At 40.1% G+C, this 18,830-nt stretch overlaps 1 protein-coding gene across 2 annotated transcripts in view; it reads right to left on the bottom strand.

The window, feature by feature from the left end:
* bahcc1b (BAH domain and coiled-coil containing 1b) overlaps positions 1-18,486 on the bottom strand; it is a 100,518-nt gene extending 82,032 nt beyond the window's left edge. For both annotated transcript variants that reach the window (XM_079801398.1, XM_079801399.1), the window contains exons 1-2: positions 18,399-18,486; positions 16,131-16,465 (exon numbers count right to left, since the gene is read on the bottom strand). In XM_079801398.1, coding sequence (XP_079657524.1) covers positions 16,131-16,302 — 172 coding nt within the window. In that variant the 5' untranslated portion in view covers positions 16,303-16,465; positions 18,399-18,486. The remainder of the gene's footprint in view (positions 1-16,130; positions 16,466-18,398) is intronic.
* Between the last annotated feature and the right edge of the window lie 344 nt (positions 18,487-18,830).

Raw genomic sequence — 18,830 nt, 5'->3', positions numbered from 1 at the left:
ATAATAATAATACATTATTATTTAAATATCTGGTTTGAAAAATATATTCATAAAAAATAAGGATGTTTAAAAAAAAATGATTAATAAAAAGTTCTAAACTAGTAATCATGAATAACGGAAAAGGTCATAGAAAGTGTAGGAACCATGAATGTGGTTTTTGCTGTTCAGATCTGTGTCACGTGAGGCGAAAAAAAAGAAAACGATTTAGGGCACATCCAACTGCAGTGTGAGGAGTGAGAGAGAAAGAGAGAGAGCGAGAGAGCAGTCAGCAGTCTGTAGAGTGAACCACCCCTGATAATTCTGTGTTCATGCTTCTCTTTGCGTGCCTGTGTCGTGTGTGTGTGCGCGCAGTGGTTAGTAAGGGTCAGGCTAAAGTTGTGTGCAGTCAGTGAAAAAGTGAGAGTTCCCACGTAAGGCTCTGACAACCCAACACTGTCTTCCTAATCAGACTCTTTCAGGACACACACACACACATGCAGGTCAACATGCAGTTCACACAGTTCTCGCTGTCTGAAGCGACCTCTCACTCTAGCATCCTCTCTTCCACATCTTCTTATTTTCCTTCAATCGTTCAACAAATTGTTTGAAAATAGTATGAAAAGCCATTTAATGTAGCATGATTCCTGTAAAAAAAACTTCACAACTAATGCTGATGAAAATTTACTTTTTATGAACGTCCATGAAAGGATCCATCATGGGCAGCGGACAATTAAAAAAAATATATAATAATATTTTATAATGTAAATTGCGAATATAACATAAATAAAATCAAATTATGACCTGTAGAGACATATGACCAAATAGAGGACATCACAGTTTGTCCATACAAAATCTATTTATTAATTTTGTGAGGAATTTATTATTATTTGTGACTTGTTATTATTTCTAGTTTGACAGATATAGAGAAAAGCAATGCAAACAGCTCAATTTTCTGGCGTGTGTCACAATGTTCTCTGCCTCTCCCTTTCCTCCTTCATTCCTCCTTTATTCCCTTCTGTTCATTCCCCTCCCTGTCGTCCACCTCCATCTATCTGCCTTCTAAATCAATGTGTCTAATAAAGCCATCAGCTGCGCTGAAATATTGGGCAAACATGCACTCAATCAATGCATGCAAATGCCAGCCATCCATTCAGGGCCCTTCTGAATATCGACGGCGCTGCATGGGCGCACCGTTCCGGGGGTTTGTGTACGTGTGTGTTCGACAAATAAAAGCAGAAGGAAGGACACATGAAGGGTTGAGAGAAGAGGAAAACCCAAGATAAATGTGTTTCATTTTCTTCTCTCATGGCTCCAAAATGGAGAGAGAGTGAACGGCAGGAAAACAGACTTCCTCTCGATCCGACCTGGAGGCCACAGACATGCCCCTGTTTGAACTACTGCAGAAGCGATGTGAGGAAAAGCAAGGCTGATCCCAGATCTGAGGTTAAACGCCTCTGAAAATGAGAAGATTGGAGTGGTATTGTAGCGTTCTAACCTTGAGCAAACACAATGCAGGAAAGATGAGGCGGTGTGCATTCAACTGAGCGCTATAGAGAAGGTTTCTCCTTTAAAACGTAAACCAACTGTAAGGAGCAAATGTAAGATTCATTAGAAGCAAGGGTGAGCTCAGTTCAAACCCTGCAGAGATCTGCAGGAGAACCTGAATAAGCCACCTGCAGACAGTCCTTCCACTCCTGGACAATCACACATGCAGAAAATAACACAAAAGAGTAAACATGGCTCATTTACCGACCTCATCCTAACCCTTGCGTTTTCCTGTTGTATGATAGAGGCAGTAAAACTCTGGGTTCAGTAACCTCATGGTGGGAAACCATCAGAGAAGCAGCCAGTGTGAGAACTCTCTTTTATGACCCTAATCTAGAGTCAACAGCTGAGCATTTAGCTCTTTCTCGCTCTAACCCCACATCTGCACTCAAATTGATCATGAAAGCTCAATAAATAAATATAAAAGAAATGAACTATACACAAACATGTTAACAGGACACTTTTTTTAGACACTTTGCCATTTATTATTTTGAACAAAAGACAAAGACATCCATTTGAGGTATGTGCACATGAACCAAGAATTGCAACAAATAGCACAAATGTAATTTGCTGCACAACAAAACATGATTGCTCCTATTATAATCATTTCTGGTCATTTCTTTTCCTAAGAAATAATAGTATGCCAAACTCATAACATCATCTTTTCTACAATTACATTTTCAAATTCTTTTTTTATGATAACACCCTGATATTTTTAACTTTATGTCCAAAAAATGACCAATATTGTGGAATATTACAATTTATTATTACACAGTTTCTACATTTTTCAAATTTTCAGCATGCAAATAAACCTTCTAATATCATTCCAATATGCTGATTTGATGCTTAAAAACATTTCTTATCATTCCCAATGTTGAAAACAGTTGCAAATGCTGTTAAAAATGGACTAACCCAGCAATTGGGTTGTTTTAACTCAGCGATTGGGTTGTTTTAACCCAGCAATTGGGTTGTTTTAAGCAAACATTTAACCCAACTGCTGGGATAAAACAACCCAATTGCTGGGTTAGTCCATTTTCAACCCATAGAGTGTGTGCTGCCTAATATTTTTGAGGACATTTTTGTTATACATTTCATTTCAGGAAATAGAAACCACAAAAGAACAGCATTTATTTGAAATAGAAATAATTATAAAAGACTTTCCAGTAACTTTTACAAAAGCGTTACATTCTTTTGAATGATAGTGTATTTTAATTCATTTACACACCAAAAATGAGAGTCACCTCACTGGCCCAGTAATCAATTTCAATTTGATCTAAAAAGAATATTAAAGGCGAGTCAGTCGACTAAAGTGGACTGTAGCATTGACTACCTTGCAATGTAGAAAACGATGTTTTGCTCACTTGCTCCAACGAACAGTTGCCATGTTGGAAATTCTCTGTGCATGTGAGGTTGGGCACTGACTTATGCCATTTTCAGACTACTGATTTTGGCATGATCCGTTTGACGTAGGGTGTCGTGGTGATTCATAAAAGACAATGGGTGTCGGAACGCAAGAATCTATCGTTTTAACAATCGTTTTATCTAGTGTGTCACAGCGGACGACAACCGACGGCACATCTGCGATGCTTCACGACATCACGACAAAAAGCATGCTTAATTTTTTTTTCATGACTCCACGATGGGTTCCAAAATTGTGTCTCCTTTAGACCCCCAATCGATCCCTTTGCTTAAAATTGCTTTTAATATGTCTATTTAGCAACTGATTACAATTCCTGCAAAATCATGTTATGATGAATGCTGTTTCTACGTTACAACTACGTTATAATGACCATTTCTATTAGTTAGCTTATATACTAGCATAGCATACAGATAGCTTTGTTTATACACTCATTTGCACCTATACCCTACATATTTTCTTAATCATCTTTTATGTAATTATGTGTTAAATTAAGTGTTAATTGCCCAAATATTTCAGTTATAAATTACATTCATTATGTTCAATTATTCACTTAAAATGCTATTATTATTATTTATGAAATAACAGTTAAGAGATTACATTCAATTGGATTTATTACACACTAATGTGTTTTCGTACACATTATAAGCTATGCGTATTTTAAATTAAAGGGATAGTTCACCCAAAAATGAAAATCATTCACTCACACACACATTGTTCCAAACCTGTAGGAGTTTCTTTGTTCTGCTGAACACAAAGGAAGATAGAGTGAAGAATGTTTGTAACAAAGCAGATAGAGCAACTATTGGCTACCATAGTATTTTTTTCCCTACTATGGTAGTCAATGGTTGCTCTATCTGCTTGGTTACAAACATGCTTCTAAATATCTTCTTTTGTGTTCAGCAGAACAAAGAAACTCATACAGGTTTGGAACAATGTGAGGGTGAGTAAATGATGACAGAATTTTCATTTTTGGGTGAACTATCCCTTTAATATCATTCATACTTAGGATCATTTTTGGGGAGACTCAATTTCGAGGGAGGACACGATTTTTGTCGTGATGTTGACCAATAGGAGCACAGAAGCTCTTCCATACACTGCTTTCAAACATGGCGAAACGAAAGAAAGACGATGGTATCGGTGCTGCTATGTGGAATTATGCAATGGAGGAAAGATTTGTGGAGATATGGCACTATACTAGTGCCTCGATAAATTCTGGGGAACGATAGCGGAGGCGCTTCAGCAACCCGGTGAGTACTGGAATTAGCATTAAGCTAGTAGAACCAATCTCGATGACATCACGCATGTCATTAAAGTCGGTAAGCATTGATTGATCGGGAAGCAATGTGTAGTCCGACGTTTTTGTTGTCCATGACAAAATCACAAAATCTGACACAGTGACTATTGTGACAAACAAAAACATTGTGTAGTCTGAAACCGGCGATACATCTCTTACCAATAAAGAGGAGAAAGAGTTATCGGAAGTGTATTAAAAAGCAACAACTCAAGGAGAGACCACTTGTAAAATAGAAGCACAGAGAGGATGGAGGAGAAAAGAAGTGAAAGGCAGAAATAATGCTAGTAATATTCAGAGGGGAGTGAATGTGTGACTATAAAGGAAACTGAATCACTTTTGCAGATTGTATGTTAAGGATCAAGGCTGATGTACAAAGGTGTGTTTGTCTGCACATGTATTAGTGCGAGACAGAACGTCTATTGAAGGTGCAGTAAGCGATATTTGGAGTATGATGCATAAAATGTGATTATCAGTCAGATTTGACTGAAATAGGTGTCCAAAGAAGCCATACATGTCCCTAGCCTGAAAAGAAGCCCCTTTTAGCCAACGAGAATACTAACCTGGGTTTGGGCTTTCGAAGAAGAATGTGAAAATGAAGTTAAAAACAAGGCGGATACTAGCAAAACAGCACTTTTAAACTGTGTATCAGACTAACAGTTGGAAGTGACAGAAAGAGCAAAAGAAAACAAGCATGAAGTGTGTGAAAGAGAAATACAACTTGCAGTCACACGGAAAGCTGAATCGGAGCCAAAGGGAAGTGTATATCAGCCAAAGTGTAATCATAGGCCGGTCTCTCGGCTATTAGGAGAATTAAAGGCTGATTGAATGGTCTTTACAGTGGCAACATAACATTGGGCCGCCTCGTCGTGTTTGTCTACTCGCTGTAACAGCTGGCCGAAAAAACTCTTCTGCCCCACCGAGGGGAGCCAAGCTATGAAGAGCGTTTAAACCATTAAAAAGATCTGAATCACTAACTTTCACACTAACGGCACTCGTTCTATCCTTAGACATCCGTCAAGGAGCGAGAGGAGCAGCGTTTCTGGCACCCAAGATGTGGAATCACTATAGCCTCGATTCACGCCTCACATCTTTCCCTCTTTCATCAGGCTGGACCGGCTCCATGTCCTGAACGTATTTGTGTGTGTGTGTGAGGGGGAGATGATAGGGGAGGACTGTGGGACTTTGACTGCCTCTGTGTTGTGTCCACAGCTGTGTGTAAGGCTCCTGACCTCCAAACAAAGCTCAGCACAGAGGAGCCACTATCTGGCAGGCATGATAGAGGACAGGCCTGCCCAGCCAGACGTGCTGAGGGAACGACCGTAAAGCCAGAGAGACAACACAGCACCCGCAAGGCCTTTGATAACCGCTGACGACTGGAGCCAGCATGACACGCATACACTCATAGCGTTAATACAGACAGACACACACACACACACACACACACACTAACAGAAATGGATTTTTCACCTACATGTATAAGAAGTGGAAAAGCACAGGCAGGTTTAATATGCTATCCGTATATGACCTGTAGGAAAGAAAAATCACAAATGAGATCTGTTTAAAATTCTCCTACACAGCAATGAGATTAAATGAAGAGCAAATGGAGTCTTCTGCTTACGTTTTTTTTTGTAAAGTAGCCTACACTACTGTCCAAAAGTTGGGGGTCAGTAAGATTTTTAAATAAATTAATACTTTTATTCAGCAAGGATTTTGTATTGTTGGATATTTTTACATTGTTACAAAATAAATGTTGTTTTGAACTTTCTATTCATCAAAGAATCCTAAAAAAATATTAAGAAACATTTATTAATAATAAATATTTCTTGATTACAAAATCAACATATTCAAATGATTTCTGAAGGAGTAATGGCTGCAGAAAATTCTGCTTTACCATCACAATAATAAATTATGTTTTAAAATATATTATAGAAAACAGTTGTTTTAAATTGCCATAATTTATTTAATTTTTTTGCAGTATTACTGTTTTCACTGTATTTTTAATTTTTTATCAAATAAATGAAACCGCGGTGAACATAAGATACTCTTTTTAAAACTATGTTTTTAAAAAAAGTATCTTATGCTCACCATGGTTTCATTTATTTGCTCAAAACTTTTTGCATTGTTGGATATTTTTACACACATATATACAGTATATATACAGTATATATACAGTATATATATATATATATATATATATATATATATATATATATATATATATATATATATATGTATATATATATATATATATATATATATATAAAAAAATTTTTTTACATATGATCACCACGTTCATTATAGCATTAAACTATTAATATATTTTGACAACTGATTCATTTATGTCATTTTTTTAAATATCTGAGATAAAGTTGACACTTAAATAAAACAAAACCTGAGAACTAAAATGAACTAAAAATGTTCTCTGGGAGGACTCGACGTTAGCGCAAAGACAAAACTATAAATAAAGAAACAAGGTAAACGGATGAGTATTTTCCTTATCACTGCAAACACTATGTAGGCAAATTATTTATGTGGCCATTTCTCCTGATTTCCGCCAGCTCCCTGTGGACTGCTTATTTCCTCTATAATCAGGTGCAGGATGTTGATTTGAAGGACAAAAACAGGAATACAAGATTTATCAAATCAAAATATGCGCGATGGATCCCATAATCTATCGCGTAGGCTCTTGTTGCAGCAAAAGCGGAGTTTGATGCGTCTCGTGTAAACGCATCTTCTAATTACAGCGCTGTAGTAAAAGCTGAAGGCTCCGAGCTCCCAACATTAATGAGCATGCACTGCTGCTGATGTCATTGCCGTGAGCCTTTTAGAGAGTCATTACACAACTTTCCCTTTCATTAATCAGACACTTTGGTTTTTCCTGTATCTTAAGCTTTCCCTTTCTTGGTTTCCCCACACTCTCACGTCTCTCTTTGGTTTGCATGGTTCCCTGTCCCCTGTCCCACCGTCTCGGTTTCCGTGTCTCTGCGGTGTTTAATGTGCCGGCGGTGTTTACACCCCAGACAGCGGGTGCAGCACTTTAATCTTGGTAGTGTCTACATGACATCAGCACTCTCGCTGAAGCATAAACCATAGTGGAGAGAACACACACACACACACACACACACACACACACACACACACACACACACACACACACACACACACACACACACACACACACATACATTGTATTCACACATATCACACGCTTTCTTTCTTTCTTGTCTGTCTTTCTATTCCTTCCTTTCTTCCCTCTCATCCTTTCTTTCATTTATTCTTTCTTTCCACCTCATTCCCGTAATTCCTGTTTCTGTTGTCTTTATTTTCCTACCTTCCTTCCTAGATTTCTTTTCTTCCTCCCTTCCTTTCTTCCCTTTTTCACTTTTCTTTCTTTGTCTATTCTTCCTTCCTCTCCCTCACCTTTCCTAATCACTTTCCTTCTTCCCCTCCTTTCCTTCCTGTTTGACCATCTTTTTTTCCACCCTTCCTTCCTTGTCCTCCATTCTTTCTTTCATTAATTTATTCTTTCCACATCATTTACTTAATTCCTAGGTTTCTGTTGTTTTGATTTTATAATACCTTCCTTCCTACTTTTCTTTTCTTCCTCCATTCCTCCCTTCCCTTTCCTTCTTTGTTTTCACTTTTCTTACCATACTTCCTTTTTCTTTCTTTCTGTCTATTCTTCCTTCCGCACCCTCACCTAGTCATTTTTTCATTTTTACTCTTTCCTTCTTCCTCTTTCATTGCCTTTTCCTATCTTCCTTTCCTTCCCCCTCCTTGTATTCCTACTTTTCTTTCCTTCTTCCCTTTCCTTCCTTTGTTTTCAATTTGCTTACCTTACTAACCTATTCCTTTTTCTGTCTATTCTTCCTTCCCCAACTTTAATCAGTTTTTTTCATTCTTACTTTCTTCCCTTCTTATGCTTTTTACCTTTCTTTCTTCCTTCAATTTTCCAACCTTTTCCCCCGCTTTTCCTTCTTCCATTAATTTCTTCCCTTCCTGTTTCTTTGTTTTATCCTTTTCATTCATTACTTCCTTTTTTCTTTCTTTGTCAATTCTTCCTTCCTTTCCCCCCCTTCCGATTCATTACTGAATTGCGTTTTCCTTTCATTCATTCCTCCTTTTTCCTTTTTATTTTTCTCCTTCTATCCTTCCATCATTCCTTTTTCTATGGGCTACATTTTCTGTCCTTCCTTTGTAACTTTTAGCCTTTGCCTCACCTTTCCTTATTATTTTCCTTCCTTCCTTGCTTTCTCACTTTCTTCCCATTCTTTCTTCCATTTCCTTCCTTCCTCCCTTCCTTAACTTCTACCTTCCTTCTTTCTATTCTGGGGTCCAGTGAATGATGAAGTCCTCTAATCCTCCTCTAACGGGCCAGAATCAGTGTGAGAGCGAAGCTCAGAAACTCAGAGCCCAGAGAGGGATTACCAGCAGCCCCAAGCCTCATTCTGCTGCCCTGCAACCTCCGGAGACTTATAACAGTGCACACTCTGATGTGTGGCAACCCCATAAGCTGCCTCATCTTTAAAAGAAATTAACGTATTACACAAAGAAACTTGCTGCATAACTGGTTACTTGTCAGTAAGCAGACACTTTTCGTTCAAAGCAGTTTACAGTATATTAATTACAGGGACAATTCCCTGGAGCAACCACAGGTTAACCGCCCTGCCCAAGGGCACCATGATTCTCAGTAACGCTGCAGTTCGTGGGTCGCCCCTATCTGGGATCACACCTGTTTGGGTCGCCAGCCCAGAGCTATTATCACCAGGCTTCCAATACCCTTGTATATATGTGTGGGTAATTAAGTAATTAAATAAACAAGTGTACTGACGTTAGCCGATTCGTTTTCAAAGCTAGAGATCTGTTTATGGGAAAAGAGCGATAATAAGGGTAGACTCATACCCAGGCTCTATAGACTTTCACACACACAAATCCGCACACTGACATGCCACTTTCCCTTGTCAACAGCCCCTCTGTATGTAGTCATGCATTCCTCTTCAATCCAAATCACAGTCATTATGTTGCCATGCTGATAGCCGCTGAGCGGGTTTGTGTCCTAATTGAGCTGGCTGTGACCACACAGTACACCTGACCAGAGATCAGCTGCACAGGCTAGAAAGAACAAAGCAGGCCAGCCAAGTCACATTCGTTTAAGCAGTTTAGTGTTAAATCAGTGCATTTTGGGGCCAAGGTGGTGTGGAGAAGGAGGACTCTTTTAGATTATTGGAATGAAACCCACATGTTTTGACATGTTGTTCGCTTCACAGAATTTTACTTGTGGGAGGAGTGAAGCTAAGAATTCATGTGGTCAAATAAGGCTTCGTTTTTCTGTGCATTTCGGGTAAAAATGGCAAGGCCGGAGTCCAGAAATAGAACAGGGGCTATTATGGGATGCATGGAAGGCTGGCTCCGTGTTCAGGCATGACTGTGTGGTCACGGCGGTCACGGCACTGTCTTCCCCCACAGCTAGCCAACCTCCTGCTGAGTCTGAGAAACGCTAATCAGAACCAGAGAGAGAGAGCGAGACAGAGAAGGAAAAAAAAAACAAACAACAACAAGCAAGTTCTTGCCTAGAAAAAAATTATAATAAAAATGCAAACAAAAAGATTCAGGAAGACGATTAGGGAGGGATGAAAGTGAGCAAGGGAAACTCAACAAGCAATCAAAGCACGGGCCAAAGACAAAGGCGGCGCGTCAACTGGAGTTTTGTTTTAATCAGAGAACATGAAAATATTCAGACATGCGGCTCAAAAGCAACAAGTCCCTCTCGAATTAAAGCCTTCGCTATAACGAGAGAGAGGAGAAAGAGAGGAAAACAAAGAGAGAGAGAGAGAGAGAGCGTGTGTGTGTCCCTCGAGACTGATTAATATTGAATTCCTGATGCTAATCTTTGTTTTGTGCTTTTTTCCCTTTACTGGTGTGGAAGCGACGTGTCCTTAAAAAGCATGCTTTATGTATATTTAATGAAGGCTCTGCATACATTTGGAGCGCTTGTCTTGCTGTGTGGTATCCCACCCTCGCATGATCACATACTGCCACATACTGCTCAAGATACCCACGTATCGAAATCTGCATGTGCCATTTATAATAGTCATATGAACCGTAAGATAAAGGTTGTTTAATAATGCAAAATGGTGACAAGCTTAAAAAAGTAAAAGATAACTGCATGAATTCTGCTTGAATCTTGACTGGGGAGAGCTTGTGTTTGTGTGTGTGCGGTGCGCACCTGGTACGTACAGGTGTCAGATGCCATTGCAGCATAAAATCCTTGATGATATTGCCTGATATCATCTAAGTATCTGACGGTGATGAGCTCAGCACAACTGTGAAATTATGTGTGCAATTGTGTGTGCCAAGGCGGGACAATCTGACCTTGCTGAGGACACACAGACTGATCGATTATTGATCACGGTCTGCACACACATGCACAAACACAGACGTTTTACAGCATCCGTGATTCAGAACGCACAGACATTTAAAATAAAAGGGAAATGGATTTCCCAGTTCCTCCAAGCACACGCAGTCAGGTCTGTCACTAGTTTCCTTGTCCAATCACACATCCTCACCGCAGAAATGGAAGCACTTTCAAGGTTTTGTTTTTGCAGCCTATTTAAAATGTCATTTCTCTCTACTATCAGACATCAAAGCCAATGTGGAGGGCTTTTATTTTCTAAGCCAAATCCCAAAATTGTTTCTCATTTACAAAAGCTGGCTGCAGGCCTAGTCAAAGTTTGGACTTAATAATGACAGCGGTGCGAGAGACAGTGCGAGGGAAAGAGTGCGGGAGGAGAGAGAGATTCCCCACATGGTTATAATATGCTGTGGTGGTTGAGTCCATCAGTCGAGGTGTCACAATGAAAAGTGGCTCACAGGATGTAGCGAGCAGCATGCAAGCGCACACACGTACACATGAAAGAAAGAACGTATTCTGCTCAAACCCAGTACAAAACCGGTCAATTTACTGGGTTCAACAAAAGAGATGGTCTCCTGGCCCAGGCCAGTGTGTTATGTGAATATTTTTTTCTGGACAAAAGTAATAAAATTAAATAAAATAAGCCTGTGGAAATGTTAGCATGGCATGTCAAATCTAATCTATTGGCCCAAATAGCCTAGCAGAAAAAAAGCCTCGATTTAGATTCAGTTCAAAGATTTTTTTTTTTTACAATTCACACAAACATTAAAGACTTAAACATTGCCGTTTCATGCAAAATTAACAAGAGCATACGCTGCTCTTTAATCTGCAGTATAAACTCATTTTCAAAGCGCTGAAGAAACCCCTTGAAAAGAAACGTGTAACCCCCTTAAGGAAATGTGTCAAAATGAGGGAGATAGCTGAAAGAATCGCATAGACATGATAAACAAAACAATAATACAATGGAAAAGAAAAAAAAAATGCTGGGTGTTAAACTGATGAAATCCAAACAGCAATGTTGACGAGTCACTAGGGCTGTTTTCTTGTGAAAATGTGAGCCAGTAGGAAACGGAGAAGGAAGAGGAGGAGGAGATTGAGAAAGGGAGGGAGAGAGAGAGAGAGAGAGAGAGAGAGAGAGAGAGAGAGAGAGAGAGAGAGAGAGAGAAAGAAAGAGGGAGTCTGACAGCTGTATAAATGAGCTCTGTAGCTCATGGCGCCCCAGAGTACTGCCTCATTGTTGTGCTGATCCAATGCACAGCAGATGAACCCAGGGTTTAAAAGTTGAACTGTGAGTGTGTGTGTGTGTGTGTGTGTGTGTGTGTGTGTGTGTGTGTGTGTGTGTGTGTGTGTGTGTGTGTGTGTGTGTGTGTGTGTGTGTGTGTGTGTGTGTGTGTGTGTGTGTGTGTGTGTGTGTGTGTGTGTGTGTGTGTGTCTATTGACCCTTATTTGCTTGCATCCGTTATTAAGGTTAGCTTATGTGTGTTTGTGTGCGATTGTGTCTGTGTGCATATTACAAGCCCTCCCATTGAGCATTTTTAACCCAGTCAGTTCTCAAGTATCAGTTGCACAAATCCAAGTCAGAAGGACGACAATTTTCAGATTTGGTGTGAAAACACCATATCATATGTCAGGTGTGTATTAGTGCATATGCATGTTTGCCATGCATGCCAGGCAAGAGAGTCATTTACTCACACTTCCTCATTTAAAACCTCCTGCTTTGCATTAAACCCATAGCAAACTATTTGTAAATGTCTTGTCAGCATAAAACAAATCACATTAGTTTGAGTAAGTACACCAAAGCTAGATTTTAAATTACAATATACAAACACAATCTTTTCACCCTCACTATAAAAGTGAGGGGCAAAACCAAATTAGACCTCCCAAAAAAAACAACAAAAAAAACAGACATTTTTCAAAATATCCTTTTGTGTGTTCAACAGAAAAAAAGAAAGTCATACAGATTTGGAATACCATAAAGGTGAGTAGGCCTGAATAATGAACTATCCTTTTGAGATGGATGCAGGTGATCCGCCTTCAACATTTTGGAAAGCACCAAATTGGCCCTCATGACGTTCACAGCACAGCTGTGCCTTTGGGAAACGGAGTCCTGATCAATAATCACAGACATCGAAAGTGATGATATTCCGGGCGCTGCAGCGGGTAATACATATTTTATAGGTGTACATAAGAAGGTGTACGTATCAAATATTAATAAATGATTTTCTGCTGGCATTGATGACGTGCAGATGCATTGTTTGAGGGGCAGCGGTGATAGGTGCAGTCGGGCCAGGGCGTTGGGACTCTCTCAGCCTACTGAGGCACATCAAACAGTGAAAGAAGAGACCGTGGGGTGGAGGGGAGGGGGGAAACGATGTCGCTTCTGCCAACGAGGCTCTGCTGAATCTCTCACACACACACACACACACACAGAGTGTTGTACACTCGCTCACAGCACTCAGCTGGCAGGCATAGTGAGTGGCGATGGAACACGCCAGGCTCTGTGCTACCAAGCAGAGGTAATTGGGCCAGATTACCAACCAGGTGGAAACATTCAGACGCTCTTTTTCCTCTTCTCCCTCTCTCTCTTTTAGTCACTTTCACTCGTCCCCCGTATTTTGGAGCAGCGGAAGAAATGCATGCGATTTCGGAAGTTCAGGACGAAGATGGAATCAAACTAAAACGTTCAAAAATCAAGTTAGGGGTAAACGACCTGTTCATTTAGCATTTAGGCCCATGTATCACAAGTGATCCGTTAGCTATAAGTCAGGGAGGATGCAGAGGCAGACACAGGTGAAAGTGAGAGAGAAAGAAAAAGAGATACTAACTAGATTCAAGCGAACGCAACTAATTTAAACTACAAGCCCTATCAAAGGCGAATGGCCCGGGGGCAGCAGTACCTCGGTGTGGAACAGGGCTGCACCGCAGAGGAACGAGTGGACGGGGAGGGTGAGACAGGTTAGAATCAACAGCAGCGCAGACAGCATTGTTAAATCAAGACTCAAGGCACATGGAAGCGAGAGAGGAAGAAGTGATATGAAAGAAGGCAGAAACATGACTTTTGCAGAAACATGACTGCTAGGGCACAAAGCTACAAAATAACTCTGTAAACGCCGAGGGTGAGGGCAAATGACCATGTGGCACATGGGGTGTCACCTAATTGAACTTGGGGTTGGTGTTTGTTCCATCTGAGTGATTAAATTATTCTCTCTCTTAATCCATCTACAAATCTATCAGTATTTGTCTGACTCAAACAGTTAGAAAAGATTCATTCCATGGCAACAAAGAGGGAAATATCTAAAACTTAATAAATTATACCAGCATGATGTAAAATAATACACATATATCATCTTATAGTATCTATTCTGTATGAGCAGAAAAGACACCTGTGTTGATTAAAAAAGCCACAGCGGAAGAACAAGAATTTGATACGAGCGCACACACATACTCATACTCATACACACACACAGACACACATACACAAGTAAATGATGCACCTGTATGGCATGAGCTGGCGTCCGCCTTGAGGCAGACGTTACAGACATCTGCTGAGGATATGGAGGAAAGAAAAGAAGAGAGAGAGAGAGAGAGAGAGAGAGAGAGAGAGAGAGAGAGAGAGAGAGAGAGAGAGAGAGAGAGAGAGAGAGAGAGAGAGAGAAGAAAAGGAGATCCTACTGTACACATTATCCGCGCGCACTGCCAGAGCAGCATTTGATGTGCACGCGAGACCTGAGCAGCACAACAAAATCCATCAATCTACCGGCGGTTCGGCTTTTAAAACGCATTCAACTCGACGACAGTCGTCGAAGAAAGAGACAATGAACCGATTCAATACATTAGAGATGAAAAATAACGACAGGAAGATCTAGGCTACATTTTCTCGAAAGCAGCTGTCGTAAAAGAGGCTGTTTTATAGAGTTTATCTTGTGGACTTTCGTTGTTTGTCTCTGTGTGAGGTATGAGGGCGAAGTTATTTGTGTAAGGAACAAATAAAAATTACTTTTAAGAAGGCAGTGGTTGAGGGTAGGTCTGCAGCAGCGGGAGGCCGGAAAGAAAGACAGCCGCTAACGACCCCATCAGTACCCGTGCGCATTCACCGTGGGCCGGGGACCATCAGGGTCAGCGAGCGCTGTGATAGATCTCGCTTCTGAAATTTCAGTCTACAGCTCGGCGAACGTTATGCGTCGATTTCGAATACGACTGAAAATACGCTTTAAATACAGGGAACGTAATGTCACGGAATAGCCTATAGGCTACACTTTAACTAGGCTACATACATGTGGAAAAAATATATATAGCCTAATGTAAAATGTAAATTTTAAGCGATATAAAACGAAACAATATATAGGCCTATATTTAAGCACGCTAACTAAAACAACAAAGGGAATTTAATTATTTTATTAATTGTTTAGAAATATTCAACTGCTGAGCACATTCTTAAAAACAACACGTCGGTCGAAATGGAGTCTCTCAACAATATGAAAAGTTATATAGCCTATAAAATGGCAAATTATGGAATTATGTTTAGGATTTTCTCAGTGATTAATAACAAAAGAGGCATTCACAGAGTGACGCATTCATATACGAACTTATTTCTCATTAATAAGCAAAATGCAAAGTGTACCTCTATCCCAAAGGTAGTTTGAATGCCGGAGACACTTGTTAAATCTAATGCATGCACTGTCAACTCATTCGCACCCCGTCACATCACCGCTCAATATAGAAACCGGATTTTCTGGTATTACAGACGCCTCTTTTAGCACACACACACACACACACACACACACACACACACACACACACACACACACACACACACACACACACACACACACACACACACACACATACACAGAGCTACTGACCCTAATCTTGGAGACTTCTCGAACCACAGCGCAGACACACACACACCAAAGCTTGCGTTATTAACTTAAAGCAGCTGTGGCAGCAAACCACTCAAAGATGCACCCTAATAATTAACATAAAATCATGGGGATTTACAAGAAGAGATATTACCAAACAACTTGTTTTGTAAAAAGAGAACTAGATGTCTGAATGAGCGCGAAACAAAAGGATAATTCAGCTATAAAGTAACATCTCGTTATTAACAAAACACTATATGGATTGAATCATCAAAAAATATAATTAACAAATATAAATGTCAATTTCCCATACGGTAAACATCCAGATAAAGGTAGGATAATTTTCATGTCCGCTTTCTGATACGCACTGCTATCAACTACGACCAGCCTGGTCAGATATTATGCAGGCAAACTGTTCAATAAAACGCTATAATTCTGTCAGATGTGTCTATACATCGAGCTCGTAGCAACTGCTTATTTGCAGAAAGACCTTCGTTTCCCAATAAAAAATAAGTAGGCTACGCGTCAATAGCCTACGCTTTTCTGAAGTTAGGCAACGTAATGCTAAAAAAGTATGTTTTAAAAGCATTCACTTATCCACGGGGGAACACAAACACTTACCTGAATGTGGAGGCATCGCTATATGTGAGGCGTAATATTTCCCAGGCTGAAAGTGACCGGGATGCTGCACTGTCGTGTGCCCGGCAGAAGTGATCCTCGAGGCGGCTCTGTGAACCAGCGCGCCTCGCTCTGCCAAAAGGTGCGGCGGAGGAGCGAAATCCCGTCCTTCCATCCCGATAAAAAAACGTTAAATCCGAAATCCAGAGCGGGGAAACCACGAGCACCGAACCAAACGCCGCCCAGATGTTATAATTCCGTTAAGAGTTTCGGTTAGGTCTTGCATTCAGCACAGTTTTGGCTCTGACGGCCAAAAAAGTATGTCCCAGTCATGTTTTCTGCAACACAAAAATCATCAAATGTACTTTCAATTACAAACCAGTTACACGAATAAGTGATGCAAATCCACAAGATCGTATCATGTTAGTATCCTTCAAATGTGTAATGGTAATCCTTCATTGGAAACACCAAGAGTGTACATCCTGCGCCTGCTGCCTAAACTACAAATTCTCCGCTCGTCTCTCTCTCATCTCACCACAATTGAGCGAGCTTGCAGCACACCTCCACTTTTACACAGAAGACTCACTGCAGGCTATGTGCAATTCACATAGAGATGCCAAGATCAATACGTTTTTACAGTATCCTTACGCCTATATGGAAAACCAAGGACGTTTTGAGCAAAAAAAAAAGATGGGAAATGGACAAAGCCAAACCAGTTGTTCTCTTTCACTATGAAAAACATTAAGGAAATCTATAATCGCTGACGTTTGTATGACTGCTTCCATTGCAAACGCTTCATTGTTTAATTCATCAAACTATAAATTGAATTTCTTCGGTCAATGTTTTCTCATTCTAATTAAACTGCTTTGTTCGTCTGAACTAGGTTTTCTAGAACCTTATATGGGGTAACAGCACATGGATGACGGCGTCTATATTTCACCTCTGGCCTGTTAAGTTTCCTAAATCACGGGTAAAAGCAACATCTTACGCTGTTGCAGATGGAGTCTTGTCATGGCGAAATGGTGCATTGAGAGAATTGTCATGCGGTGTTACTAATGCACGAGATGTGTTTCAAAGCATCCTTGAATAAAGTACTTTTGCCAGACTATTGAAAGACAATTTTAGAAAGTCTGCTCAAAAGCTCGCGCAGTCGTGCTCTTCTTATCACACCGAATCACAGATAAGAAAACGAAGACATTTTGACTGTAAAAGAAAGACATAGGTCGTATCTTCAGATGTTTGACGCGTCTGTTGGATTTCAGCGTTTTGCTGAACGAGGCCTTAAAACGTTGGACGTGTTTTGAGTGTGAGGATGGCTGCAGTGCCAAATTGTTGTAGCCCTACTATCATAAAAACACAAAGGCTGAGAATAGTGAGTGAATTGACGTGCACAACATTAGGTTTCGATTTAAAAATATGTATGTTTCCTCAAATAATGAGCATTCGCTGTAGCCTACCTAAATGTAGTGCAGCCCTTTTGCGCTGACAAAGGACATTTACAGCAAACATGTATCATTTCTGTATTACAATGAAAAGAAAATGGGCAGAAAATTTAAAGCATGAAGCATTTGAAGGCAGCAACCTCCCACTATTAACCAAAGCCCAACTTTTAACATTTATTGGGATCTGAGATCTATTAGGTTTGGCTCGGAGGACGGATGGGAGGTGAGGAGGAGCACATGAAAGAACAGGTTTCCTAAAGGTTTTGAGTGTTAGGAAATGCCATTTCAAACTCTGATAAAATCCAGACAATTTTATGAATCGTGGTATTTCTCAATAAAACATGTCGATATAATAAAAGCACGTGAAAACTCTAATTTGGTTAACAGGCCTTAATTTCATAAGCGCTGCCCAATATTAATTCTACAATAGGGTAAAAGCGCTTATGTTCTTCTGCCATCACGTCCATTGCATCACAGTTTGCTCGAATTTAGTCTTTTGTTAAGATTGTGTATAATTATTCACACTTGTATTGTTTTCCATTATTAGCCAGTGAGAATTCCTTCTTTATTCAAACAGAAATTCAGTCTTGCACTAATCTTCTATTTTTATAATGATAATGATTATTATTATTATCATCATCAGCATCATTGCTCAAACAAAGCAATAGATTCGGATGAAAATAAAGGGATATTTTTCTTTCACCCCCCTGCAACACAAACTCCGTAATTTTGTATAACACCAGATGTTCTTAAAAAAAATAAGAGCAGCTCTTGAAAGCAAATGTTTATTATTGCACGCATATAAATACAATATAAACGAATTACTTACTGGTAAGTTATTCCTTGCAAAACAATAAATGGATTTTAAAAAAACACAATACAAAAAATACGTAAAAGAGTGCAGAAGCAGAATAAAAACATATGGAAATGGTTACATCCTAGAGTCTGCTGATTGCAGTGCGTGTGCAGTGCAGAAGTTCGGAGATGCACCGTAGTAGTAGGCTTGAGCTTCTGCTGAATCGAGCCCCGTACAAGCAGTCAGAGGCTCTTTCCTAAATCTGCTAGTGCCACTCAAGAAGAAGAGGGGGAGGTGACTGTGGGAGCAGTCGCGCCCATTGGTCTAATACCTACATGTCAATAAGCTCGTGCAGCGCGCCCCAGGATAAACAGTGGCTCCGATTGGATGGCGCTCTGAGCCAATGGCGTGTCAGCTGGATCAACTAAACAAAACGGCGGGCGCTTTATTTGAGCTTTCCTGTCT

Source organism: Gobio gobio (genome assembly GCF_949357685.1).
Source record: "Gobio gobio genome assembly, chromosome: 20".
Classification (NCBI taxonomy): Eukaryota; Metazoa; Chordata; class Actinopteri; order Cypriniformes; family Gobionidae; genus Gobio; species Gobio gobio.
The sequence above is the reverse complement of the archived record's forward strand: the minus strand, read 5'-3'. Positions and strand labels throughout refer to the sequence as shown.